This window comes from Trachurus trachurus, assembly GCF_905171665.1.
Source record: "Trachurus trachurus genome assembly, chromosome: 15".
In the NCBI taxonomy this organism is placed as follows: domain Eukaryota; kingdom Metazoa; phylum Chordata; class Actinopteri; order Carangiformes; family Carangidae; genus Trachurus; species Trachurus trachurus.
Window position 1 is genome coordinate 13,186,077 of NC_139906.1, and position 27,746 is coordinate 13,213,822.

A 27,746-nucleotide genomic window follows, 5' to 3' on the forward strand; every position below is an offset into this window, starting at 1 on the left:
CCACCACAGCAAATTTTCTTACCCATTTTCAGATCATTTATCACAGACACATTTGGTTTCACTACCACTATTATTAATGACCATACAGACCCCAATACCAATGCCAATACCCCCTATACACTGTAATACAGTAGCCTACAAAGTGATAATACGATTTATGAGGTGACAGTATGAACATGCAGATGATCATTATTACGTTTTTCACTTTATTGACTTGCCCATAAGATGTTTTCTTTATACAAGACATGAGTGAAATAAATAGTATTTCCACCTTACAATTGCAGTGTATGAATAAGATAGGGCAGGGCAGTCGGGGTTTCATATGTCACTTGAACTGTAGGAACAAGGGCGGGAGCAGTACACAGAGCAGGAGTTATAAACAAATAAAATATGTTAACTATGCTTACTGTTGTGAGCTGTGAGTAGTTTATCTTGTTTTACAGAATATCTCAGTCTGACTGGGGCTCAAACATGTGGCAGCATCACTCCGATGTTTTCTCTTGTGCCGACCATCTTGATGGACACTTCTCTTTCTCTAATTCACTTTATGCACAGCTGCACTACTTCCTGAAATAAGCCAGCTCGTTTAATTCCTGTACATTATTGGACCAATTGATTAATCCAGGTGTGTCTGAGTAGTCACAGTGGTCAGACACACCTGGATTAATCAGTTGGTCCAATAATGTAAGACAGGAATTAAACGAGCTGGCTTATTTCAGGAAGTAGTGCAGCTGTGCATAAAGTGAATTGCCCAAACGTTATGAGTAGCAAGAATTAGCATTAGCACGACCACCACCTGTGTCAATCACTGGCAGTTTCAAGTGAACACATTAAAGCTGCTAACCATGCTGCTGCTTACGAATGAGACCTGATTTTTGCAACAAGGAAGTAACACGTAGATGTTATTTGTTCTTTATTTTCTTATTAGGCTCATATACAATACAGTACAATGTCCTGTCTCTTCCTGTTGTTCTGTTGTTGACGACCCATCTGCACTTTCTGTTCATTTTCCCCTGCACAACAAGAAGAGCAGCCTTCACCCCAAACACAAACACACATGCAAGTTCATCCAGAGTTGAAGAGGCCTCAAACATATTAGTATTTCCAAAGAGCATAAAGAAACATTCTTCTGAAGCTGGGATGCGAGTATGATCCCCACTCGGCTGGACGTAAACACTGGATTCCTGTTCCTTAAGAGGCAGAAAATAATGATGTCATTATTCTGACCTCCTCTGAAGTTCTCAAAGGACAGTCAGAGTGATTTTGCTGACGGTGTAAAAACGCAGCTTTCTTTGAAAACACAGCCAATGTTTTCTCACATGTAATCGAGGCCGAGCAGTCCAGGACGCTGTAAATTTGTGTAATGCGGCCTTTCCTCTCTCCCTCGCTCCAATGTCTACATTTGCCAGCCGCAGCCACAATGCTCCCTATTTATAGTGCTTTTACCTCAGATATTAACTCCCCTCCCCACGTTGCCTGCCACTTCCTGCCAGAGAGGAAATGTGTGTGTGTGAGTGAGTGCGTGTTTGTGTGTGGTTTACTGACCTTTGGGAGTAGCGAGCAGTCAGACTACTGTTGATAGCAACGGGATTTTGTGTTTCCAGTCTTTTGTGTCAAGTTAAAGCAGTGAGGTGTGAACAGATATCTGAGCCTTTCACCAGCTTGTGCCTGTTTTTGTTTTCCATCCTGTAAAAGTGAACCCTGTGCCTTCTTTTTTCCTCAACTCATCTCTTTTCTTGCAACATCTACAGACAAAAGAGACAAACTCTCACCCACTGGGAGTGAAAAAGTAATTGCTAATCCAGCTTTCCAGGTCAGGTGACAAGTTTTCCTGCCTATGTGAGCATATCAGATTCAGTATCTATTTCAGAGCCTTTGAATGAGAATGTGTGTTGTACGTGTTTGGGTGTGCGTTTGTGTAAGCCAACACTTCAGGGATGAGATGTCGGCAGTCACCTTCCTTCAAGGCTATGATCGAAGGAAAAGCTGCAGCAGGCTGGAACATCCTGTTTTGGACGTAAACACTGTTATGCAGCCAGGGTTTTCCTCTCTGTGTTGGAAAAACAATCTGCCCTATCACTTTATTTCAGCCTCCCCAGCGTCCAATAATAATGACGACACAAGCCTTTAATGCAGTTTAAAAAAGAGCGAGACCGCTTCGCTAAGCCTCTTAAAAAGGTGGCAGGTGCTTTGAGTTTGTTTCAGCGACTTGGACAGACATAAGAGAGACATGATAGGAAATCCCAGGGAGGAACAAACTCGCACGGCCGACGTGTCTGTCTGTCTGCCTCACAGGTCCCGGGACATTTTCTCCTGACATCACCTCCTCTGGTCACTGCTGGGTTACTGGCCAGGGGTATTTAATGTCTAGACTTCCTGCCATTTTGTTTGGGACTGGTGAGCAACATCAGGGCATAACACAAATGTTATTACCTAACCTGCTGTGTTCATCAAGAGCTGTTAATAGCTTAGGTATAGACGCTGTGAAAAGAAAATAGCTGGTTAATTTGCCTCATAGCCAAAGGACATCAAAACTGCATCAGTGCAACTTTTCAAAGCAGTGAAGTTTGAATGAGTGAGCTTTGATGCAGTGTTTCTGAAATGTGATGCAGGAAGTGAGTGCGGGGGAGAGCGAGTACAACTTCTAAAGTGTATCTGGAAACTTTGCAGCTTATTCTGACTTTTGATCTGCCAAAAGTGAAATCTGTCTTCTACAGAAAACCTCACGTCGAGCACAAAGCAGTCATTAATAAGTGAAAATAGAACCAGACATACAGTATGAGTGCAGGTTGTAAATTTATTTCATGTCCATTCTGTTAGAAGAAAGACCTTGTATTCTTGCTCCTTCACAAACAGCTCATAAAAAACAGTTACTTAGAAAAATATACATTGATATTAGGACTGAAAACTTGAGATTCAGTGTTAAATTCAAATATACAATTTGCATATGAAGAAACTACAAAAACAGGTCAGAAATGGTGGCTTTGATTGAGGCCAGTGTCTTGAAGAGAACTGGGAGAGCAAGCATCCAAAAGAAGGCACTGTCAATATCCGAACTCCTCGTAAAGCTTATTGAGCCTACATTCAGCAAAAAAAAAAAAAAAAAATCAGATTTTCATGTGTGCACTAAAGATAAAGAGGATGAGGAAGGTCAAGGGTAAATCTGTGAGGGGATACCTCTCCCTCATGTTTACCCCTCTCTTCTTTTTCACCCCATCCTTGACTCCCCCACTTCACTTTCTCTGAAAAACAAACTGGAGCTAAATACAGGAGAGCCCAGCTACTGCTACAGTACTACAAACCTAAAGTTAGCCGACTTTGGAAAGGTCATCAGGTTGAGAAGACAGTGGGGGCTGGGAGGTTTTTTTTCTTAAGACTAACCCTCACTTTCCCACTCCTGAGTTAAGCTGAATAACCCCCCCGCCACTTCCCCCTCACAAAAAAAACAACTAAGGTCACGGCTTTTTGATTCAAACAGTAAGAATGTTCAAGGCAAATGTGTCATTAAGAAACCAGCTGCTAACAACATACCCAATCCTTCATTATCTTTATCACTTTCTTTATCCTTCCCTTTTTTTTCCCTTTCAAAACAAACGCCATCTTCTTCCTCTTCCTCACAGACCTTCTTCGTAGCCATCGTCAACGTCCAGATACCCTCTACCACAGTCCAGACACAGTCTTTTAAAATTTCCTATAAAATGTTCAGTTTCGTTCAATCTGGTCGAGGTCAAGCTCTCCCCCCAGCTGGAAAATGTCCCTCTGTGTCCCACAGTCACCCTTCCAGAGGGTGCATTTACCGCCCATGATGCGCATGGGGGACCCGGGCCGCGAGTCCACGCTACAAGCCGAATCGCTGTCCAGCTCTTCGTAGGATGAATCCTCTTCCTCATCATCTCCCGCGACTTCCTGCCGCGACTCCAGTCCGAGCTCGGACACAGCGGTGAAGTCTGAATCTGGTTGGCCGGAGGTCTCGGGGAAGGGCAGCGGTCGGCCTGACTGGCAGACGTCCGTGGCCGAGAATCCGGGGCAGCTCAAGCTCTGAAAAGTCTGAAGTTTCTGAATGGGAGAGACAAAAAGAAAAACAAAAGATAAGTGTTAGTTTGTTGACCACTTGTTCACATTCTGGCTATTAAAGAAGAATGGTTTGTGAGTGTGGAGGAGGCGAATGGACTCGAGGCTCAGGGTTTTCCAGAATGTCAGTTTGAGATTGGGTTTCGGTTCGGGCAGCCAAAAGCTGGCCTGCTCTTTCATCGTTGGCATGTGAGCATGTAAACACATAAGCACACGAGTACACACACACACACACACACGAGTCATCGAAGAACGCACGCAGAAAATAAAACCTTCTGGATCTTATGAGAAAACAAAACACAAAACACTGAGAGGAGTTGCAAGCCACAAAGGTATCTTGTTTCAAACTGCACCGTAGGCCACTGTGACTGGAAACCCAACACTGAGTAGTGGAGGACATTTCTTGTCCAAGCCAGTGTTATTCACAGTTGTTATGCTGGTTTGTAGTTGTGTGCTCTTTAGGAGAATGAATGTACGACCACATGCGGTCAGGGTTTTTGCTCCCTACATTTGACCTTAAAGAGATTTAATCCACTAAGTAGTTGTCTCCCGTTTTGCTTTCATGCTTTTCTTTCCGTCGTGAATTCCTCTCGGCAACAAAGACAAGCAGCCATGCAGCGCAGTGAAAGGGTTAATGATCTCTGGAGTGCCCCAGCAGCAGATGTTGGAGGCATGGAGGTGAATAGAGATGAGGTTCCCTCTATAGAGCATTGGCTTACATGACAGACACCTCTAATGTTCCCTAGCATGTGTTAGGACATTGCTTTTCCTGTTACAATGAGGTGGGAGTCTCCCTTCCTTAAGTCTCACTTTAGAGACCCCCCCCCCTCCCGCCCCGATTCAGCACGATCCAAACTCCAAACTATAACACTGAATTTTTGGCTGTCTGACTTTGGCTGGATTGATTTTTAAATGTTAGCTCCTTAGATGCAGGAGCGTTCATCTGCAAACGCTTGAGGTGATCATCATGTGAGGAGGTGGGAGGCCCACGCTGTAGTTACCCCACTGGAGTGGAAAAGGGGATTTCTGAGCCCTGGCTTTCTCTGCTCTACCCCCGGTATTACCCCACTACTAATTATCACAGCAGAGGAGGAGACGAAAGGAAAGGCGAAGGGAGGGAGGGAGGGAGGGAGGGGGCAGAGGCAGTCGCTCCGCAATATGCTTTCTATAAAATCTACTCAAGCTGACTGGGATTTGGGTGGGTGTGGTGGCAGGTCAGGGGGAGTGGGGTAGGATTTCTACTACAGTATGTACCCCAACCCAGATGGATTAGGTCCACACACACACACACACACACACACACACATAAACTATATTCACCATCAAAACACATGCATGTAGGCTCTAATTTGGCGCTGTCATGTCTCATAAGTCACTACCAGAGCCAAGAGTTTGGTTTTTTTGATCTCATCATTCTCAGACTGAGAGATTAACACGTTAAAGTTGGATTAAAGGAGTATTCTAGTGATTTAGTATTTCATTTTCACACAGTTCAGAGATGAACATAAACATTTTTTAAAAAGACGACAAACATACATTCTAACTTTTGGTCTAAAACCCTGAACAGTGCATTTCCCAGAATGCAGCTAGATAGTCTCTAATTAAACCATTACAGGCACCATCAGGGTTATTTTTCCAATTTAGAAAAGCTGCACCAAAGCCACAGAGAACATTATATAATTGTTTTCAGAGGCCGAGCAGTACGCCTCATAACTGAGCGTCGTGCGTAAACTTGTTGGAGCTCTCTTTAAGTTTGCACTTCTAGTTCATGTGGTGCGTTAACAGCCCAGGTCTCAGAGCTGTGTTTGGAGTTACACATGTGTCGAGCACTGGTGGTAGAAAAACAAAGCAGAGTCGCTCACAACACAGCAAAACAAAAACTGTAAACAATATCATCTGACACTGTGATACTAAACCGATGAATGACTCATCTTTCAAATTAAAAGGCTTTTGTGCTACACATTACATCCAGTACACACACACACATCATTTCCAGGGTATCACATATACCCAGTCTGAAACCTGAGTTAGGAAGGTGGAGTCTGAATGAGATAAAGGGAAAATGAAAGAGTGCAAATCAATTAAAGAGCTATTTGTGATAAATGCAAGTCATAAATACCACAAACTATCAGATTAATCCATTCAGGAGATCTGATGGATTACTCTGTAACAGCACGACTAGTTTCTCATTTTCTTAATCCTTCACCAAGGTCATGCAGAAACACAACAACACTCTTTTATACTTATAACTTATTCTGGTATTAGCCTTTAGTCCTGTTCATGGCAAACACAACAAAACGTCCACTGTAAATACATTGACTACAATATGGGATCAAAAGGCAGCTGCTCTGGGAGAAGCACAAACACAAGTCAAGAGGTTAAGCAAATATCCTCCTGATAATTAGAGCAAACAATAAACAACACCCTGCTAAGCACAATGGCAAAGGTCCTGCTGTGGACCAACACAGACAAATAAGCACACACACTGCATATACAGCGAGGTCTATATGTGCTCATTTGAACACCCGCTCAGAGAGTGAGGAGAAAACAGAAATGGAAAAGTTAAAATGAAATTTTCTTCTTAAAACTACACCGATGTCGATCGTCATATATTGCAACTGTTTTACGAGACTGTCCTTCGGAGCATCCTGTCCTTTGGCCCTGACTCGTGTATTTGGTAACATGCGCAACCAGACACCGAGATAAGTTGCAGCGCATGATCAAGATGGCAAGCAGAGTCATTGGGTGTGACCAGACGTCGGCTGCTCACTCGCTCGCTCGCTTGGTTTGTGGAAAGACCTCATTCTGAGTAAGACTGAGCACATCCTCAGTGACCCTGCTCACCTTCTACACAGCAGGTCCCAGCCAAGCTCGCGGCGCAGAGGAAGGATCCTTTGTTTTTGATCAGGGTGTTAAAGGAAAAGGCCACAAAACAAGAAAAGATTTGATGATTCTCTGGCGAGAGCTATGTGCAACAGTAATTCTTGTGCAACACTTGTATGGTGCAACATTTCTGACTCTAATTCTGATGCAGAGTTGGTATCTCAAGTACATGTAGCCTACTGTATGTTAATTGAGGGTGTGTGTGGGTGTGAGTGAGTGTATGTGTTATGGGAAGGAAAGGGGCCACTATTTATTGTGTTGCTGTATTTGTATATATTTTTACGATTGCTTTGTGTTTCTACACCTCCACCACCCGGATTTCCTGAGACAATTACGTTTACTATGACTTTGAGACAAAAACAACAAGAAGAAGAATCGTGCAAGCTCTGTACAATATATTCAATGTATAGATTCAAGATATGAGTATATATTTCTGTGCTGAAATCAGGTCAGATAAACACCGGCGTCCACTGCTCTGAGGGAGAGAGGCAAACAGACCTCCAACAGCAAACAACTGTAAAACAAAAGAGAGGGCAGAGGTGCAAGCAAAGACAGGAATGCTTAACTCATTCCTGACAGCCAGACTACATAGTTGCACAATGCTGCATCAGTTATCTCTGTTGGTGTCTCCGTGTGAACACCTTTGCTTCAGTCCGTGCATTTGTCTGGCGTTCACTGTACCACAGAGAGAATGCGTGGCAGAAAGATACGTGCGAATACCTCGCAAGAGATGGAAAAAAGAGATAAATGCAGGAGGGTTAGCTTTGAGCAAAGGTTGAACAAGCAGAGAGGGTTAATATCATGTCCCTGCACAACATGGTGACTGCCGCACCTCCAGACGCCCACCTAGGTGTTCCCTCCGGCCTGTGGGGCTTGACACTCAGCTATGATCACCATGTCTGCCATCCCAGGAATGGAGCGCGATGGAAAGAGGAGGGGATGAGCGGAGCGCCTCGAACGTGGACCAGCGAGAAGATATTAATAGAGAGGAGTGAGGAGTTTGTCTGCCAGCTTCCCTGCAGAAATAATAGACCCTTTCTCTGCCCTGCCATTTCCCCCCTGAACGCACGGGCAACCGCACACGCTCACTCTCAACACGACCCCTTTTACCACCTCTGCTGCGAACACAGCCGAGCCAACGATAGCCTGTAATTTTGTCCTCAAAATGGTGAGGATGATCCAAGTGGAGTTGTCAACCGAGGCCGCGAGGACAAACATACATCCGAGTGAATCTGGCCTGGCGGGGCCGCTGGACACTGGCCGTTTCCTCAAAAGCAAAGTGAGAGCTGCGTCAACAATCAATCAGCAAGTGGCCTAGATATCAAAAGATAACATTCCCAGTCCGACAGCTCGCTATGCAGAGGAAAAAACAACGAAGGGCCGAGGTGGAAGGGCAGCCAGGGATAAAATTTAAAAAAAAAAGACAGAAAGAAAATGAAGCAGCAAACAGAGCAGTGAACTGATACGCATGGCTGACAGGGAGTATATTCGTGGAATTTGGGGGTGACCACACGTAAATCCCCGCAGTAGTCAGAGTTATAGCCGATTAGCACGACATGCATCCCCAGAATTCACACCCTCCTTCATTGACGTGGTCGAGGAATCTAGAGGCCAAATTACACCATGTTCCACTGACAACACACACTGGGGACTTGTTATGAGTTGACCCACGTTGTTGTACCTCCTAAACCACCAACAGACTGTCTTTTTTTTTGTATTTATTGTCCAGAAAATTAAGAAATAAACATCTGCGCTGCTGCGAATGTCACTGGAAAATTACAGATGCACATGCGCTAATTGCTTTACTTTTTCTTTACCTGGACTTTAGACTGTATTCCACATTCACGCACAATAGAGGAAGTGTGTATGTGTAGGTGTGAGGAGAAGTAATAACGCTTAATTTACGCTGTCAGACGGGGCCAAGCGGGGGTGTTATGATGGGACTCACCCACTTCTTGGGAAGGAGTGGGTCAATTAAAAAGTTCAGTTCACACATCAGGTGTGTCCTGAAACATCTTGAGTACAATAATAAAATGCCATAAATACTGTATGATGTGATTCTGACATTGTATTAACCCTTTGTGCAAATCATGCAGAGCTTCTCACAAGAGGTTGTAAAAAGAAATAAATCAATTGTATCTATGCCCAACCCTGATGGCAACTTTCGTGCTGAGTCCTCAGTTGAAAAGACACAAGTTGTAACAAACCCTTCGTTTCCACGCTATCGCTTCCTTTTCCAGACAGTTTGCCAGCTAGAAGCTTTCCCCTTTCCATTTGGCTCAAACCACCTGGTTTCTCACGACAACTATGCAAATCTGGGTGCCTGTGCCTGTAGTTTAGGACTTCCCGGTTATTTAATTTAATGTGGCATAATACTACCCTGGCAGGCAGGATTATCAAGAGACCACCATCAAGTTAAGACTGAGTTGTGAAGGAAAAGATAGAGGTGAGAAACAATGGCTCAGCCAGTTAGTCACTGAGAACAGATGATACTTTCACAATCATCTGCTGACGTGTGCTCCTGCGTTTTAATCCTTGCCGCAACTAGAATTAACCAAAAAAAAAACCCTGACTCCATGTGTGTGTGTGTCTGTGAATCTGTGAGTACGTGTGTGATCATCGTGCTTGATTTTTCCCCTCTTAGCAGCTGGCATGACTAGAGGAAACATGCTCGCTAGGCTCCATTACCAAAGCCCTGTTGATCCAACCCTGGCTAGGTCCTGAGGGTGAAAGGCTGGGAACACAAATCTTTGGGAAGAGGAAGGGAGGGTGGAGGGATAAATTGATGGCACGTTCTAATAAAAGAAAAAGGAAAAGGACAGTATTTCCTGAACAGGAGGTATTTTAGCCTGTCATATGAGTGCAGGGAAACTGGGCTATCCAGAACAGGTTGGCTGTGATGTCAGTGGCTGCTGCTGCTGTTGCTGCTGCTGCTGTCACTTTTAGTCACAATTTCAAGTGCATTCAAATGACTAATGAAGCAGGATGTGATACAAGATCAAGATTTTTTTGGTCCTCGTAAAAACATCAGAGCACTGCCAAGTGTCAAAACAACGCATGCTATCAAGATACTTCTATGGTTCTATTCTTGGTTTGGGTTTGTCCGGAGGTCATTTGTACTCTCTGGCTGTTCCACTGCTTCCTCTGATCTCATATAAGAACAAACAAACTCTTGTCATGAGGGAAAGAGATCCAGAGTGCTATGCATCCAAATATCCCCCCACTATTAATCACCTTTGGGTGCTCTAAATGCCTTTACAGTAGACAGAGGGGCGGAGCAGTGCAGTGAATGAAAGATAAAAATATGCAGTAGGAGCTGCAGAGAGGAATCAAATGAATTTTGAGGGGGGGGGTCAACTTTTGGAAAGGCTGTTTACCCAGCAGACTAAATGAGATGACAAACTTGAGCCAGGCTTGCTAGAGTGTGGCGCTAGGCAGCGTGACCGAACATGAGGAATGCTTCTTTAGTGAGCGCCACTCCCTGAGCTGGAAGGAAGGAGGCCTGAGATCACTTAGCCCTGAAGCCTTGGACCAACAACCCAGAAAACTTAATTCTGCTTGATTTAATCCAGCCCCTGATCAGACCCAGAGAGAGAAAGGCCCAGTTACGTTTTGAGGATCTCTTGAACCTCCACTTGGTCTCGGGAACAAAAAGGTACTTGTCTGTGTGGTCAGAGCGATTGATCCAGGATTTAACCAAGTGCAATAGAGCCCATTTAGCAGCCGTAAAACAAAATTAGCAATAAGTCGATGCTGATTTATGTTCAATCAGAGCACGTAAGTGATCCTAAACCCTGTGATATGAGTGAAATTTAATGAGTTAACATTCACATGATTGTGAGTATGTGTGCTTGTCTGTGCGTGTCCGTGTGTGTTCAACTTTTCCAGCTAACCTGAGTCATCTTTGCCAGGTCCAGGGAGGGCCGCTGCTCCTGGGCATCTTCCGGTCTCCTGCGCTTCATACCAATCTTTTTGTCGTTTAGCACGCAGGGCTGGGACTTGCTCCGGGACAGACACCCCGGACCCCCGGCTCTCTGGCCGGCTCGCCTCCCCAGTTCTGGGGTGGAGTCTGGGGAGCTGGCCTCCGACGCTTCTTCCCTCTGGAGCTCCGGCAGGCTGATCTGCTCGTGGGAGAGGGAGAGAGGCCGGAGGAAGTGGTGATGGCGGGAGTGGTGATGATGCGAAGAGGGAGAGGTAGGGGAGACGGGAGAGGCGGTGAACTGAGGGTGGAGAGGCAGTCGCTGGTTGAAGAACGGTAAGTCCAGGGCTCCGTCTGAGGGGATGCTGGAGCGCGAGGGCAAACTGAAGCTGGAGCTCCGCTGCATGATGGGAAAGTGGCCGCCGGAGAAACCCCCTCCTCCCCGAACACTTCCGCCACTGTGGCACCTCCGTTTCTCCACCGTCGTCCACACCCGGGAGCCCTGGGGCCTCCAGGAGGAGCGGAACCCACCGAATTCATCGGAGAACGACAGCGAGCGACACTGGCGTTTGCTCGGGGGAGCCGTGGGAGCCTGGCCGGTGGCTGTAGTGGTGTAGTGTGCAGTGATGGATGACGTGCTGTGGGAGTCGGGGCTGGTCACGCTGCTGTGGCTGAGGCTGAGATCTTCTATCAGGCTGGTGATAGCCGTGGCGCTGCCTGGCTCCTTGGCCCAGTGGCCGCTCCCTGGCTCAGGCATCACATCCCACAGACTCTCCAGGGTGGCGCCGGACTGGCATGGAGCTCTCTGCTGGATGGCACAGCTCCGCCCCAGGTCCAGCCACCTATCTGCCTCTGCAATGTTCAAGACATACATTCTCACTCTCTGTGACCTCATTATCTCCCTTGCATGATCACAGCAGCTATGAAGTTTTTAAATGACACAAAGGCACGAACAGGCAGGATACACGCTTAAGGCAAGAGGAGATGTTTGGAAAATAAAGGGAGACAACTGTCTGCTGAGTGCAGACTGAACACACACTGAACACACACTTAAGGGCAGCAATACACCACTAAGCACAAAAATCAACAGAAGTTTACGAGTTTTGGTGCATTTCAAAAAAGGAATAAAATAATTTGTCATCAGTCATTTGTTTTCAAAGGAATGACAGGATTGAGCCTTGAGGAAATAACACTGCAGCTGCACAGCTGCAAACCAGAACTGCTCATTTGTAACCGAGCTGAAAGCCAGAAACCAAAGGCTGAACTGACAGCGAGATGTAAAGAACGTGAGTCATTTTCCTCAAGCAAAGTGGCGTTTAAAACCTGATATTTAATTCTAAATGGGTTTTAAGACATCAGGTCTGGAGAAGCTGGATCTTATTTATCAAGTATTTTGTGGTGCTCATTATGAAGATCTGTAATGTCTTGCAGACGTCATTTCACTAAAGGTTATGAACGCTTCTTCCAGAGGCCACATTCCTGAATACTTAAAACCTGGACCTGCACGACTGCTGATAAATGAATCAGCCAGTGAAAGAGTTGGAAAGACGGTCCCATTAGTCAAGTGGTGAGCAGGATTATGCATCGGAAAGCGGTACGACTCGCCAGCTGTCCCACCATCCGCACAAAGGAGTCTATCACGCACTTGTGGGAGATAATACACCTACAGTAAAGTGCCATAGTGGCTTGACGATTTTGGCAAAAAGGACCCATGCGCTGATCCAAATCCCATCCTTTTTGGGATACTTGCCTCCAATTCTGGCGTGCTCTCTCAGAGACTGGTGGACGGAAATCATTGTTTTGGGCGGACAAACAATGTACGGGGGCTACAGTGACGACCTGACAGGAATGTTAGGAAAACAACTCGACAAAGGGAGAAAGGGATGAACTTCAAAAAGCCACCCTTTGAAAGCAAGTGACTCAAGTGCTGGGTGAACTAACAAGACACGATAGACAATGTTAACTGCAACATTAAGACTGGAAACGATACAACCACACCCCTCCCTGTGACGTCAGCCCCCCCTCCGCTCAAAAGGAAAAGAGGACAGGGAGTGATGGCGAGGGGGTGGAGGGGGCAGTGGCTTGTATTTACAGTAGCATGTCTTTTAACACAGGGGGTAATTACTGCGACACTAACAGAGCCAGAGGGAAATTGTTGACATAGGCAACAGCATATTCAATTACAGTTCACTCCCATGAGAGCGGTGTGCAACGTTGTGTGGAGGCAGGTGCACCCTGATCATGAGAGGGGGATGAGTGACAGCTGAAGAAAGGGAGAAGTGAGAGACTGAATGTGACAGAGGGAATAAACAATGAGACGGTTATAGTAGGGGGGGTCACGCACCTTCATGGTTCAATTTATCAAGGAATCAGAGGGGCAACCCATTATCCCATTACATTTGTGAAATTATGTTTTGACAAAAAAGGAATCCCACCTCAACCGGCTCTCTGTCCAGATGTTGAGCGAATGCAAAGAACAGACAGACGAGAGGTTTTATTGCAAGAAAAAGAGGAAGCAAAGGCCAAAAAAAAAAAAAAAAAAGTAGCCTAAAGACAAACAGAAATGTCATGAATGGAGATGACTCACCCACAGTTCCACAGGAGAAGAGGGTGGTCCCTCTGCTCATGGTGTGGAGCTCACGCTGTGGAGGGGCGGGCAAACAGAAGGGCCGACAGTCAGGGAGTTACAGAGTAAACCAAAAGTCTAAATGTTTCCCTTCACACCACAACCAAATGAGAATATAGGTATCAGTTCTGCATGTTTAATACCCCTGTAGACCAGGAACATAGTAAACCACAGATGGAAAGTAAAGAGGTATATTTACTCAAGTGCAAAGCTATTTGCACTTCAGTTGAGTTTTCACCTTTTATCTCACCATAAACCATGCTGCAAATTCACTTTCACAGCCAAATAGTATAAAAATGGCTAAAATAACTTCACCTCAACCAGATACATCTTTGAAGTGCTTACTTAAAAGCTGCACTAATCAATTTCTTTATAATCTCAGTTGAAAGGTGCCTGTAATGCAGACTCTGCAGTTTCCCTCTTCAGCTCCATGGAGCTTTACAGCATCTCTTAGCTCACAGTTTAGTTTTACAGCCTGCAACTTTATTGTTTTGGTTCATGCTCATTGCTCTTGTCAGGCTCGTTTGCAGAAATGGGCTGATGTGTTCACCAATAACGCTCTGATAAACCATCTGTCTGCTACCTGCTCAGCAGAAAATAGCACATAGCAAACACAGAGGAGGATTTAGCAGCTCAGGAGCCATAGATATTTTCCTTACATGACACCAAACCGGTTATGTTTGAGTTTTTATATAGAACAAGGTTATTTAGGGACCATACGTCGTAAAGTCTGACACCTATGCTTTTCATAAACCACTAATTACAACAGGGTGGAGACAGTCAACACAAAGGACAAAAGATGAATGTCATAGTATGTAGCTCTGACTCATCTCTAGGTCATTATCATGACAGAAAAAAATTACTCTTGAGATGTACAGTAGAGTATAAATTCCAAGATAAAAGGTCATAACTTGGGAGGGGACTACAAGTACAATCAGTCCAGTCAACAAAAAAGTGACATTTACCCTGACCCATATCAACACAGGAAAATCAAAATAATTCCTACATTGATTGCTTTTGCTTGCAGTTGATATCTACAATAGTGTAGAAGAGATGTCAAGACCTGGTGAGGCTCTAAAGGTCATAAAAGAATGTAATTTGGAGGATACTGCTCAGGGACTCTTAGACTTGTCTTACCAAAAACATCTTGATGTTTATCTGTGTTAAAGAATTCTTCTGATTCACCATAACTTGAGAGGCTGGAGGTTGTGTTTAGTTTTTGCAGAGACAACAGAGACAAAATGAGATTTTATAGAGGAAACAACAACTGGAAGAGTGAGAGCTATGATCAGATTACAGATTTTACACAGTTCTTCTATTGTGCCAACTAAGGGGATTGGTGATAAAAATAAAATGTAAATGTGTATTTGTGTATTACTTGAACTGAAACCAAAGCGTACTGTCTGCGAAAAAGGAAATAGTTCTTAGGAGGAACCTCCCAAAAACGCAACATACTGAACATGCTGCTTCTCAGGTCATTATAAGCTTGTTGCAACACGTTGGGCAAGGGGTGAAATTAAATGTTAAAAGAACATTGACATATTAGGAAACACCGTCAAATAAGAGGGTGTACGAGTTTCATCTTGGTCCAGCAGTATAGACAGAGATTGTAGCCTACAAGTCTCATTTGCTGTCTCAGAGAGATGATAGTGGACAATCCAACATGTCCCATATGTGTTCAGTCAGTATGATTCACATAATTTTTCATGCTCAAAGGCCTTCAAAGGCATCTGTGTTTGTTGCTCATTAATTTATCTATTTTTATTTGTCAACTGCCTACAGATGCATGTTGCATGTTTGGCCTAATCTTAAATATGAAGCATGGAAATATTTTGGCTGACTTTTCTGTAGAAAAAAAAAAATCAAACAAAAATAGACAGAAAGTCATCCAAATCCTCCAGAAACCACCAAATTAACACACTGCATTAACATCACTGTGAACCCAAGCATCACCATCATCGGCTACTAGCTAACCATACCCTCTGCAAGCTAACTCCCTTTTATAGGCTACCATTGCTTTGTTTTCTGTTATGTTAAATGCACAACATACAAGCTGTAAAAATGTTTTTTTTCCCAAGTCATACTACCTATTTTATTTTATTTTTTAACTTTTAACTTGGCTGTGTTAACTAGCTTCCTGCTTTCAACTGTTACGCTAAGCTAGGCTAATCATGCAGCAAATCTCATGCTATTGAACACACACAAATGAAATTGATATCTCTGCTCACCAGGCTGTAGCTTAAACAACCAATACAAGAAAAGGGGACATTAATAAAAGATAAACACACAGCTAAATATAAAATTACTCACTACCATTAGCCGACTGCAGATTAGCAGCTTGTGGTGTGGTGTTGGCGCCCTCGCTCACTGTGTCCAAGTGACTACCAGTGGCAGGAGTGGCATTGAGGTGCATTGACTTTATAGTATGATTGCATATTCATCATTTTGGATACTATACCACCCAGCATGTAAAAACACTGTGTCTATAATAACTAACAACCTGTTTGTTGTGTGTGTGTGACTGTGTGTATAGATTAAGTTTCTCTCACCAGCCGTCTCTCGGTGTTCTTGGACCTTACATCATTGACACCCTTCTTCTTTTCCAGTGTTTTGGATAAAATGATCACCATGGTAGCACGCAGCTCTGCTCCGATCTGTCTGGGTGCAGGAGAAGAGGGCCACGGGCAGCCATCTTAGATGAGGGTGGAGGGCAGATAGTGCATTTGAGCAAAGCAGACGACCGGTTCGTGACCTCCCATCTGCAGAGCAGCCCTCAAAGTGCTGAAGATGGTGGTGGTGGTGGTGGTGGTGGTGGTGGAGGTAGGAAGATGTCTAAGGGAAAGAGATAAGAAGAGAGGAAAATATAAATATTGACGCTCAAAGTTTTCTTCGCAGGTTTAAAACCGTGTCATCTCATCACAACAGACCATTACAGGGCAGATTTTATCATGTATTTATTTTTCCACTTTGCCACAAAGGCAGAGGTGGAAAAAAACAGTCTGGGACACAGCTCATCTAAAATCCCTATAAATAAGACATGTGGATAGATGCATGCAAACTGCAATTAGGCTACAGTGCCTTTTCCTTTACTAAGCTGTTTAGTTGGTGCTCTCTCTCACACAAGCACCATGCAGACATCAGTGCACAGACACTAAGAGCAGACTTTTCTCTCAAGAAAACGTCTGAGAATTAAACTTTTGAAATCAATATTATTTGAGTATTCATAGATTCAAGTCCTAAATGAGGAACACTGAAGAATTTGAACACACTATTTTGTGGGGGGAAACAACATACCAGATGCACATAAAAAAAAGTCAGAATTAAAATATGTCTTAAAACATGTCTGGAGGGGATCTTTAAATGAAGTACTTTGTGAATTGGTCTATCTGCTGCTACAAAAATTTCTCACAAACCTAATTGGAAGTGAAACCAAATTGCCGTAGTAATGGTGTGTCCTCACTGAGGCGAATACAGCAGTAGCCTACTTTCCATTTAACCATAAATGAAGTAGGGCATGCTTTATTGTATATTGTGAAATATTTGTTACAATCACTCATTTCGTAAGGTACGAGAGAACATAATTACATACAGTACATGTAAAACCAGCTCTTGTTTGAACCTTATTGCCTCTCTCTCCTCTCTTTAAAGCCAGGGATCAATTTTCACCAGCAAAAATCAAATGAATAGGATTATTTCACAGCACATATACATAGGTTGAAAAGAGGGAGTAGTAATTTATGTTTTTCCATTCATTTCTTTAACACCCTAACATTTATAGTCACATACATGCTTGCTTCTATATGGAAAAACTGTCTCCTTACGCCTGTAAATAAATAATAGAATGTTTTGCACGTCAGCTTAATCCACTGAACAAATGGGAAAGTAAACATACTGTAACAGAAAGCAAAGTCTGGCTAATCTGGGAAAACGACATCACCCGCATCATGTGAGTGCTTTAGTGGCTAAGAAGACACATGAATAGAAAAGGAACATATATGGAGCTTGCGGTTGCTGCATTGACTGCCTGCACACACAGATGGTAAAGCACAGACAGTAACTGCAGGAGCATGACATTTACTCTTAAAACCCTCAGAGGGAGTTATATGGAAGGCAGATGGACAAACATGCCCCGTCATGTCTGCTCTGCTCAGACGTTTTGATGCTACATAATGCATGGGGAAGATCTGAGTAAATCATGGGCAGGTTCAGTTACGCTTTCTTTACCCCTGGTGCGGGGGCGGTGGTGGTGGAGGAGGAGGACAAAAGTAGGAATAACTGCAGTGACCTTGGGCTTGAGCCTTTCTCCTTCATTAGCCAACCACCGAACACACTGACACATTGAATTAGAGAGTACCAGCATGGTTCAGATCCCCCAATCAAGTGCTGGCTAATGACAGCTTTCTGCTGTGGAGCAACACATGAGGCTAATGGATCTTCCAGGCCTACCGACCATGTTAGCCTTGCCCGGCGTTCAACATGCGGTTTCGTGTTAGGAAAGGGTCGCTGCACTTATATAACATCCTTTGGAGAGACGGATGCAAGTGCACGCTGGGTAGTAAATGACAGAAACTTGTGCACAGTAAAAATGGCATACTATAAAAGAAAACACAGAGGTGGGGTTGTTCACACAGGGGTTAGATAAAGCAGTTGTATACCACTCTAGTCATATCTTGTTGTTTTACTATGTCATCTCTATCCCTTCCCTCTTCTCCAGCCCCATGACTACATGAGGACTATAAATGTTTCATGTAGGCCTGCCCCAAACCAACTGCTAGCATATGACTCCCATTATCTCCATTTATCCTGGAGAGTCATTGGAGCACAACTGGGCCTCCGCAGGCGAGAGGGGCTGGTATTGGTGGTGGGAGTCGGAGGAGAAGGGAATGTTCTTCTTGATCAGTTTTGCAGATTACTTTACTGATTAGGACTGACAGTGAGTAATGGGCGCGGCGATGTAACGGGGTTTGTGCGCGAGTTGAGGAGCATGACGGTTATGTGTAAAGGTTGTTACAGTGTTGCCGTTTGACTGATGCAGTTAGGAAGTGTGAGGTGCTCCTGCCGGGCTGAGACGGCAACCTCCACAGTGAGAATGGATGTGTGTGTGCATGTGTGTCTGTACGTGCATGACTATTTATGCTAACCTGCGCTCGTGTGCGCGCACAGTGACTGGCAAGTGGGGTCATGGGAGAGGGCAGGCCGAGTGTGAATTCAACCCTCGATCCATGCTTACTTAATGAAGCGACTCCTCATGATGGGGAAACCAGAGCTTAATGGAGAGGGAACTGTGGAGCCTCCACTGATCAGATAAGACTTTCACTGCTTATTAAAAGGCTGTATTGTTTGACTTGCTGTCCCACTAAAAAGAAAATCTAGACAGAAATCAATTTGCCAGACACCACCTACAGGTTTGATGGGTCAGGCTCTAACAATTTCCATTATGTGGGCTGTTAAATATAGTCTTATGAAACCAGCCGAAACCCCACAAGCTCTGTTCTACATCCTTTGCTGAAAAAAAACAGAACGATCAGTGCACAAAAGGGAGTGGCTACAATGACAAATTGATTTACTGCTTCTCAATGTTGTATATGTAATTTAAACAAGGTGTTACAGATGTCCAGATGCATGTGTCCCTGTAACTGGATGTTCTATTTCTGCCTAAGGATTGATTCAGGTAAATAGATTTTGACATTTTAAGGACAGCTGCCAGCTGCCATGATTTTCCAGTTTGAAAGTCAGCAGCACAGATCAATGACAACCCAGCAAGTGGTGTAATCATAGTCATCCTACTTTCAGTAATGCCTATCCCACGCAAATGTCTAAGAGGCGATGTATAGACTTGCAGTGTTGTGTCAAATTTGGTTTCATTCATTCAACATTTGACTGAGACGAAACTGAAGGAGACCATGTTATTGTTTGGGCCTATAAAACATTCAAGGTCCATGTAGCCAAATTTGACCTCCATGGTGGACTCAAATCTAATGTTAATTCTGGTCAGATTTGTGTATGCCGGGGTGCAGGCAGCAGCTCTTGGCTCACAATAGCCAGTGACTCAGGAGGGCACTAGAAAGGGCAGCTAAGATAATATGGCTCTTTGCCCAGGCTGTGATTTGTACAGGCAGATGAATAGAAGCCTATTTGGGGCCCCCTAAAGTTCTGTGACGGGGTGTTTGGTGTCCATCACCAATTGGCTCTGGTAACTGCATACTTGTGCAGAGCGCGTCTGGTGTCAAGACTTTGATCGGTGGCTGCAGCTGAGAGGAAAGCGACTCATTTCATACCAATGAAACGATGAGCACCGAACAAACAAAACACTGTGTGGGTGACGCAAGTGGAAAACTTAAGATTCTTAATTTGAAAAGGTTAAAAGTCAGTGATCAACTCATTTTCTCGCTTTTATAGTTTTCTCTAATCAAACAGGCTGTGCGTTCTAACACACTTCACGGTGCAAGAAGCTGGACGTTCACATGGGAAACAAAATTAAAACATCAAAAGGAAAAGTTTTGCACACTCAGGTTTTTTGTAGTTGCCATTGAATAAAAGTAAGAGCCATTCCTTTGTGAAAGTCTGCGGTGTGGATTGTTAATTCAGGGTGAACACACAGCCACCCCTCTTTCATATAATGCGGCCGAGGTCGTAAAAATGGTCCTAGGGAGGTCAAGACATACCACTGAATCCTCTGGCCATCACCCTAGTACCCACTGGCAGGGGAACGCCGGCCAAAAACAACACGCCATCACACCACTAGATCTTCAGAAGTGCATCAACAATGAAGTGCTCATTCAGTCAAAGTTTACGCGTTGTCAGTAGCCAGGTTCTGGCCTTCTGCTACAGATTCCCCAGATCGTTTCTCCAACGACAGTGACCATCAACCTTTACATAAATACAACCAGCACTTAAAGTCTCTACTTAATGAGCAATTTAAAAAGATCATTCACTTTTTTTTTTACTTTGAAATAGGAGGTGTTACCAGGAACAACAGCTCTGTAAAAAGACAACAGAAGCTGGAATCATAACTCAAAGAACTTCTTGAGGCCTTTTCTCACAAGGCAACCTGACAGTCCAGTTAATACTAGTGTTGTTCGCATTGCTTACTTGGCATGAAGACACACTAGCACAACACCCATATGAAAGTTCACTTCCCTTTGTGGTATACGCGGGTGCCGCTTCCCTTGTGGTCACATGCCGTCGCTGAATTGGGTGTGGAAGGCACGGACTTTACCGAATGCATGCAGAGAGCAAAACCTGAGTGACATCCTCAACGCATTGTTACACAAAGTCAGTGTCGCACAGACTCACTCATCAAGGCTTTCTGTTTAATTACACACTAGTGCCATAATCACCATCATTTTACATTACCATTTACTGTAAGTAAGCTCCACCATTAAGTAAGAAGTGACTCGGCTCATCACCAACACAATGTTTACTTTACTGTGATAGTTTTAAGATAAGAATAGCTTAGCATATCATATCAGTTATTGTTGCATTTACTGCCAGAGAGCAGATAACTCAGGAACAACATGTAACTTCAAATCATCTGGTCACAGCACCGAGAATCAAAGCATTTTTTCAACTGAAAATCAATCCAGGAAGATTTTCTCTCGGATATTTCTGGTGACCAGTCTCTCTCTGACTTATTTTATGAAACAGTTGCTAAGAAGTACTCCGTTACAAGGAATTTAATAGGTAGCCATAGAAACCAAATACAAAACAAAGCATAACAGTGACAACTGTTGGTCTAAAAAAGCAGACATCACCCTGCAACTAAAGAATAATATCGGCACAACTATCAAGTCTTTATCAGTGTGCATGTTTGTTATAGGAAACTGGACTATTGAACAACCTCCTATCATGACACAACTTCTCCATTTATGCAGTCTGAATTTCACTCCAGTCCAGGTCGACCCGTGTGTCTCAGACCAGGACTGGCTTAGCTGAAATCATAAAGAGTTTGACAGGCGTAGCATCAGGTGTTTCAGTTCAGTGTTCAGTGTTTCAGGAAGGTATGGGGCCTCCTGCCCCCTGGACTGACCCTCGCATGCCATGGCTCTCCATACATCAGGTACCCCACTAATTACACTGCCCCCCCCCCTCTTCTATCAATCCCTGCCTTTCCGCCCGTGGTTTCTTCCATTATCCATGAGTGCCTGTTCTGTTCTGCACACACTAACCAGAGCCCTAATCCATCAGGGATACATTACATGGGAGCCTCCAGTGCTGCTTGCAATCCTCTGCAATTGCTCGGCCCAATAAGAGGGACCACTCCTACGTTGTATAAGCAAGTGATGTTATATACAGGTTGTCACTACCAATCAACCAATAACGGGACATTGCTGCTGTGCTGTTACATAATGCCACGCTGAAACTGTGCATTATGGGGGGTTGAGAGTGTGTATGGGTGTATGGGACTGTCAGAAAGAAAACTATGAGCAGCATTCCTTCAGCCCATTCATTCATTCACAAGGGGGCTCAGCTCACCATATGGACCCTCTGACTGCTCAGCATAGTGTGTGTAGCGGGGTGCAAAATATCCCAGTGCAAGTCAAATCAACAGATGTGGTGCAGTTTTGGGTGTTTTCACTTAAACATCATATAGGCTACTGTTTATGAGGCTAAAAATAGTTTAAAATTAAAAATATTTTTGAGTTCTCTATTCTTCAGAGCTGAACAGGAAGACACCTTGACTCTACGGCTGACTAAACTGTGGTTTACAATCCATAAACTCGTCAATAATAAAGTAGGAGGAAGAGTATCCAGACTAAAATTGGCTAAACTAAGCTATTCTATTGCAACACTTCAGCAACATCTCCGTCTGCACCATCCTAAATCTGCTTCCTGACATCAGCTGATTCTCTGCCAGGAAGCTAATTGGTTGCAAATCTTGCTGCTTGCTGGTGTTCAGTCTTGTGCCGTTGTTTGAAATAACCTGCAGGTGTATGTAAAACATGCTGACAGACTCAACCCCGACTCCTGTGAACCAATTAGAACAATATACCATGGCACAAAGCAGTCAGGAGTTATGACATACTTCCCCATGATCACTGGCCTTCTTTGTGCAGGCAGGATTGTCAGGACACACTGGCTCCATCCTCAAGCCTAGGCTTGCACAAAGATCAACTTCCTCTGGATCTAAGTGGCAGGTTTTAATGAGGAACGCTTTAACTGTAAGACCTATAGTGTATCTTGAAGGGGAAGCTGGGTGTTTTATCACAACTATGGAAAACCACTTCTATAAATACATCAAATTGGGTTGTCTGTGTCAAACACAAACATTAGCTTTCATTTCTCTTTTTCCTAGGGACGTAACTGAGGTATTGTTCCACCAGACTGGTGATCCACATCAACGTGATTCACACAGGAGCTACGTGACGGCTGCCATTTTGAGGAGAAGCCCATCAGAAGAATGTCAGCTACGGCCATTCACAACTGAGGGGACATCAAAAGGCAAGGCAACAATAAGACAAAACATTAGCTCACCTGAACTATGACACATACACAATCCTTTTTCTCTGCACCACTTTTTTTTTTAAGTTACTTTTGCTATTGGTTTTAGTCTTTAATTTGATAAAGACAGTGAGAGACTGACAGGGAAGTTGGGGAGAAAGAGGCGTTGAAAGGCAGCAAAGGGCCACATGTCGGATTGTAATGATCGACTGGCTCATAACAAATCTATGGGAATGAATTGTCACTTTTCTCAGACAAAGATTAAAAAGTAAATAAGTAATACCAGACCCCAAAAAAAGTGATTCCTAACTATTACCACACAGAAACATCTTCGTGGGATGTGTTGATGGGAGCTTTCCCACTACATCCCAGAATGCTTTTCATCTCTAAGCAGAGCCTGGTGCCTGTCTTGGGGGGTTGGGGAGTGCTTCTCTGGTGTATGTGAGAATGCCTCTTTTCTTTTCTTTTCAGCTGCAGGTCTTTGGCTCTGTGGGAGTCGAGACGCCAGACTTACAAATCTATCATGTTAATGAGCAAGGAATATACAAAATGATGAATAACAGCATTGAAATAAAACATACTGTGAAACAACCAAAGTATTTTTTTTTTTTAATTCCCTACAGCCAAGTGGAACGAGTTTCACTACGTTTGAGGCAGCAGCGGTTATGACTGCAGGTCACAGAGAAGAAAGGGAAGCCTCTGAAATGAACAGAGAGTAGCATGGAGGCACAGACAGGCATGGCTAACAATCCTTTTCTGATAGCTTTGCATAATGCCTCAGGCCAGAGAATGAGTGAAAGAAAAGAGAGCCACAGCATTAGAGGAACAGAAAGACAAACAGAAGCGAAAAAAAAAACAAGGAGGAAAAAAAAACGTGAGACTGAAATACACAGAAGGCAAAACAACAGAAAAACTGACATAGTGAGGAAAGTGGCAGCATGTGCGTCAGTGTGTGGACTGAGTGAGAGTTGTACACACAGACGGAGAATGGACCAGTGGCTCGCTCAGCACACAGGCACACAGCTGCGCACTGACAGAATGGAGCTCTAATAGGGCCTTTTGCCTGCGACACAAAGGCACTGCCAGTGTGAGCGTCTTAAGCACACACTGGAGCGCAGAGCGATCCCCTTTAAAAACCCCACCGGCCTTAATTGCCTCCATAAATTATGTCTATAGTATGTCCAAAACGAGTGTGCAGGCTGACAATGCCAGAGCTGTTGTTGGGTACAAGTGCAGAGCATCAAGTTGTGCTCCACTAAAGAAAAAGTGATAATCAGTCAATGTGATGGAATTGTTACTCACTGATAATGGGCCAAAATTTCTTTCAGAATAAAGACCAAATATTCCCTATAACATATAAAAACTGCCATCTAAACTTTTTTTTTTTACTTAGTAATGACATATGTACAGATTTAAATGATATTTTTTGCTGTAGTCAAAACACATAGTTTTTGCACAGAGCAGAAACTCAGGTATTGGCACCAGTATCTATCAGCCCGCTCCTCATGTGATAAAAATCAACAGGTACTGCAAACAACACGTTTGCAGACTCACATGATAACATTTGATAGCTGTAAATGCTTGTTCACACCGAGCTGTGACATTCCAGCGATGGTTTATTTTGGAAATCAAAGCAAGGTTAGCAGTCATCGTGATCCTCCAAAACCAGGAGAGGCAGATTTGAAGTCGCTCAGAACAGGTTTCCTCTGAGCCAGTATTTGTGAGGCACCCTTATCAACATCCCCTTTGTAATTAGACACTAGAGCTGACATGTAGTGAAATCCTTGCCCTGCTCTCCGCTTCCCTTCCGACCTGAATTTCAGCTACACTTTTCGCATTAAGGCGAGAGGGTTTTCTCTGCAGGATCCTTGACACAGCTACTACTGACATTTCTTGTTTAGTTTAACCAAACCAGCCATCCATCCCAGAGAGTCAAGGACAACCGCTGCTATGGCGGCAGCAGGAAACATTTCCAGGTATTTTCAATTAGGGTACCCTGGTACCAAACCAGTTCTTCGTGGTACTTTGTTTATGGTGTCCACAAAGATCAACCAACTGCCGTGCAATATTAGAAAGGGCAAAACATAAGCACCGACAGTTACCTCCTAACCTACAAAAGAAGGGAAACAATGCTGACAAATAAGCTGTTAAAGACTGCACACACAGCCATGGTGCTCCACTTTCATTCTGAGCCAAGCAGGCAATAAAGTAGTTGCAATATGAATATATGACGCCTTCCCTGTGATTAGGACACAACCACCAAATATAAATAGAAACTATAAGAACAGTTCTGAGGCTTAGTGTGGGCAAAGTCTTTACACACTGTAAATGTGATTCATTTATTTGTAATCACCTCTTATCAATATAGGTAAGCTCAGTTTTATAAATGAGTCATGAGATAAATGTGGTGTATTGTATGACTCTCTGGTGCGTAGTCATAACAGTGTGTATTTTGATTGGACTCTAAGGATGCAGTCTCATATCTCTGCCCATACAACAGAAACAAAATAGAGGAAGGACACCCAGTCAGTTTCAACCTCTTCAGCATAAAATGAAAGTGTTCAGAAAAGCAGAGAATTGGTGATTGCAGATCAGTCTTTCAAGAGGAAACATAACCCCGAATGTGTGGTGGAGATTGGTGAGAGATACACAACCAGGCCTTGTGACTCAAAGCACCCGGAGCGTATCTCAATCTCCTCTCACAGACTGTGGTGAGGAGCTTTGTGTCAATACGAGCTGCAGGGCAACCGCACTGCCTTCTCCACCTACAGGTAGCCTACTGTTTGACAACAGCACGAGCTTTATTACGAGGGCCCGGGTGATAGATGGAGGGGAGTTTTCAGGCTCGTAGAGCTTGTGTGCGACCCCCCCTCTACTCCCAACTCCCCCACCCCCTTGAAAAGCCCATAAGCAGAAGAACCTTATTTGATGCAGCAACAGGTTGGTCAGGCTTGAGTGAGCAAACATGTTGTCATATACAGATGCTGGGACTCACTTGCAAAAAAAAAAAAAAACTCCACCTCAGCTGATTTAGACCAGAAATGTTGTAATAACTAAACTGGAGTCAATAATTTAACACCCACAAAAAGGTGCAAGTTGCCACAAGCTGCACTTTTTTTGAGGGTGCACTGGTTTAAAGGTAGCAGGGACTGAATGACACAATGCTATTACAACTAATGCAACTTAATGTTGTCATCTTATGTTTGAGTCACAGAGAGGAAAAAACCCAGCATGAGCAAACAAAGTAAACTTCACATGAGAGAAAGAAGAAACATGATGATGCATGCCTGAACACAGCTGTAATGATCATGTATCTGAACAAATGCCCTACTACCTGGCCAGCAGAGGCTCTGTCGAAGTTAGGTCATCTTCAACAAAGAGAAGGCAGAGGGAAAAAATTAAAATTTTAAAAACAAAAGAAATCACAAAGGGTTCTTGGAGTTGCAGCCAACGAGCTCGGCGTGGCCAGCGCAGGACCCAGCAGGACTGCGAGCAGCTGAGAGCTCACTGCTGCTTTCAGCTCTCAGCATTGATTGTAACAATATCCGCGTACAGACCAACCGCGCAGACAGAGGGGGGCGGTCGGAGGGAGACGGGGGTGGTAAACTGATCGATTAGGGTTTCCCCCCGTAATCGTCTGGTTTACAGCTCATTGAAATCTGTCATTAATCATCATTCATTAAAATAAACACACATTTTCAGCGTTCACTACACATAACTCGAAGTTTTAGGTATAACGAACACCCCTTCCGAGTTGGTATGTTCCACTGCGATCCTCCCCAAGGCATTTACAATACTCATGTGCTCCTTTTTTTTTTTTTTTTTTTTCATTACTATGCCTTTCGTTGTTGTTAATGATGCAAATCGCTGTTGACATCTCAGTACCACTAGGAAAAGTTTACTTTACACAACTTAACTAAGCAAAAAGTTTCCACAACACACTGCTTCTCGCTCCTAGCCCTCTCTGGTGGACTTAAAACAAGGACCCAGACAAGTAGCTAAAGCCTAGGAAAATTAGATAAATCGATCAAAATTTACTTGTTGGCGAGATTTTATATTATGCAGTGGTGTAGACATGGTAGTCACTGCTGAAAAGGGATTGTGTGAAAGTGTATGAAATGCCCTTGAAAGCATTAAAGTCTTTCCCACTTCCACATTGGCTCCCCTGCCATGGAAAACCACAGTGCTACATGGTGCAGTAATTCAATCAATCCACGAAAATCCTATTAGGGGACCTTCAAACGTGTTTCCACGGAGATGGGGTGAAAAAAACATAAATATTTGCAGAATCACACTTGAGAGGTTAAAATGAAAGCCTTGGTGTTCATGCTGGTAGGGCAGCCAGTGGGCTGTGGCATCAAATCCAAAAACCCGTATAGGTTATAATCTTATGAGTGGAATAAAAGTGCAGCTTCAAACATGTGCCAGCTCCAAAAGCCATGAAAGTGCTGACAGCTGTAAATGTTCTGTAGCTACGGCTCAGTTCAACCAAGAAAGATTCACAGTTTTGTTTTATTTTACTACATGGTGAGGACGGAAATAACTATCAAAGATTACAGAAAGAAATGCTTCCAAATTCCCTTTTGCTTAAAATGGGTCTTTTTAATAGGAAAGCCTGTTTGACTTCCTGAATGAGTCTACAGTACACTGTGGCATGTCTGACACAGATGTGTCATCACACAGTCAGCAGGACATTGCTCAAACAGATTCAGCAGATCCACAAAACCTAATTATTCATTCATGATTTTTCATGTTCATTATAAACAACAAGTGTTAAACATCTTCTATGAAAGTTAATACTTTTTC

General features: G+C 43.8%; 1 protein-coding gene across 1 annotated transcript; it reads right to left on the minus strand.

The window, feature by feature from the left end:
• Positions 1 to 2,801: 2,801 nt before the first annotated feature.
• Positions 2,802 to 26,439, minus strand: LOC310997741 (protein FAM53B-like). Its single transcript, XM_083987532.1, has 5 exons — positions 26,275 to 26,439; positions 16,049 to 16,331; positions 13,461 to 13,515; positions 10,848 to 11,725; positions 2,802 to 4,056 (listed from the first exon to the last, which is right to left on the minus strand). The coding sequence occupies exons 2-5, from the start codon at positions 16,127 to 16,129 to the stop codon at positions 3,703 to 3,705; spliced, it is 1,368 nt and encodes a 455-aa protein (XP_083843658.1). The 5' UTR covers positions 16,130 to 16,331; positions 26,275 to 26,439; the 3' UTR covers positions 2,802 to 3,702.
• Between the last annotated feature and the right edge of the window lie 1,307 nt (positions 26,440 to 27,746).

What these genes read in the sequence shown, in the direction of transcription:
- LOC310997741 (XM_083987532.1), bottom strand. Translation starts at nt 16,129, where the DNA reads ATGGTGATCATTTTATCCAAAACACTGGAAAAGAAGAAGGGTGTCAAT. An exon ending in AGAACACCGAGAGACGGCTG is followed by an intron (nt 13,516 to 16,048) that starts GTGAGAGAAACT and finishes GCCCCTCCACAG; the next exon opens with CGTGAGCTCCACACCATGAG. An exon ending in CTTCTCCTGTGGAACTGTGG is followed by an intron (nt 11,726 to 13,460) that starts GTGAGTCATCTC and finishes TGAACATTGCAG; the next exon opens with AGGCAGATAGGTGGCTGGAC.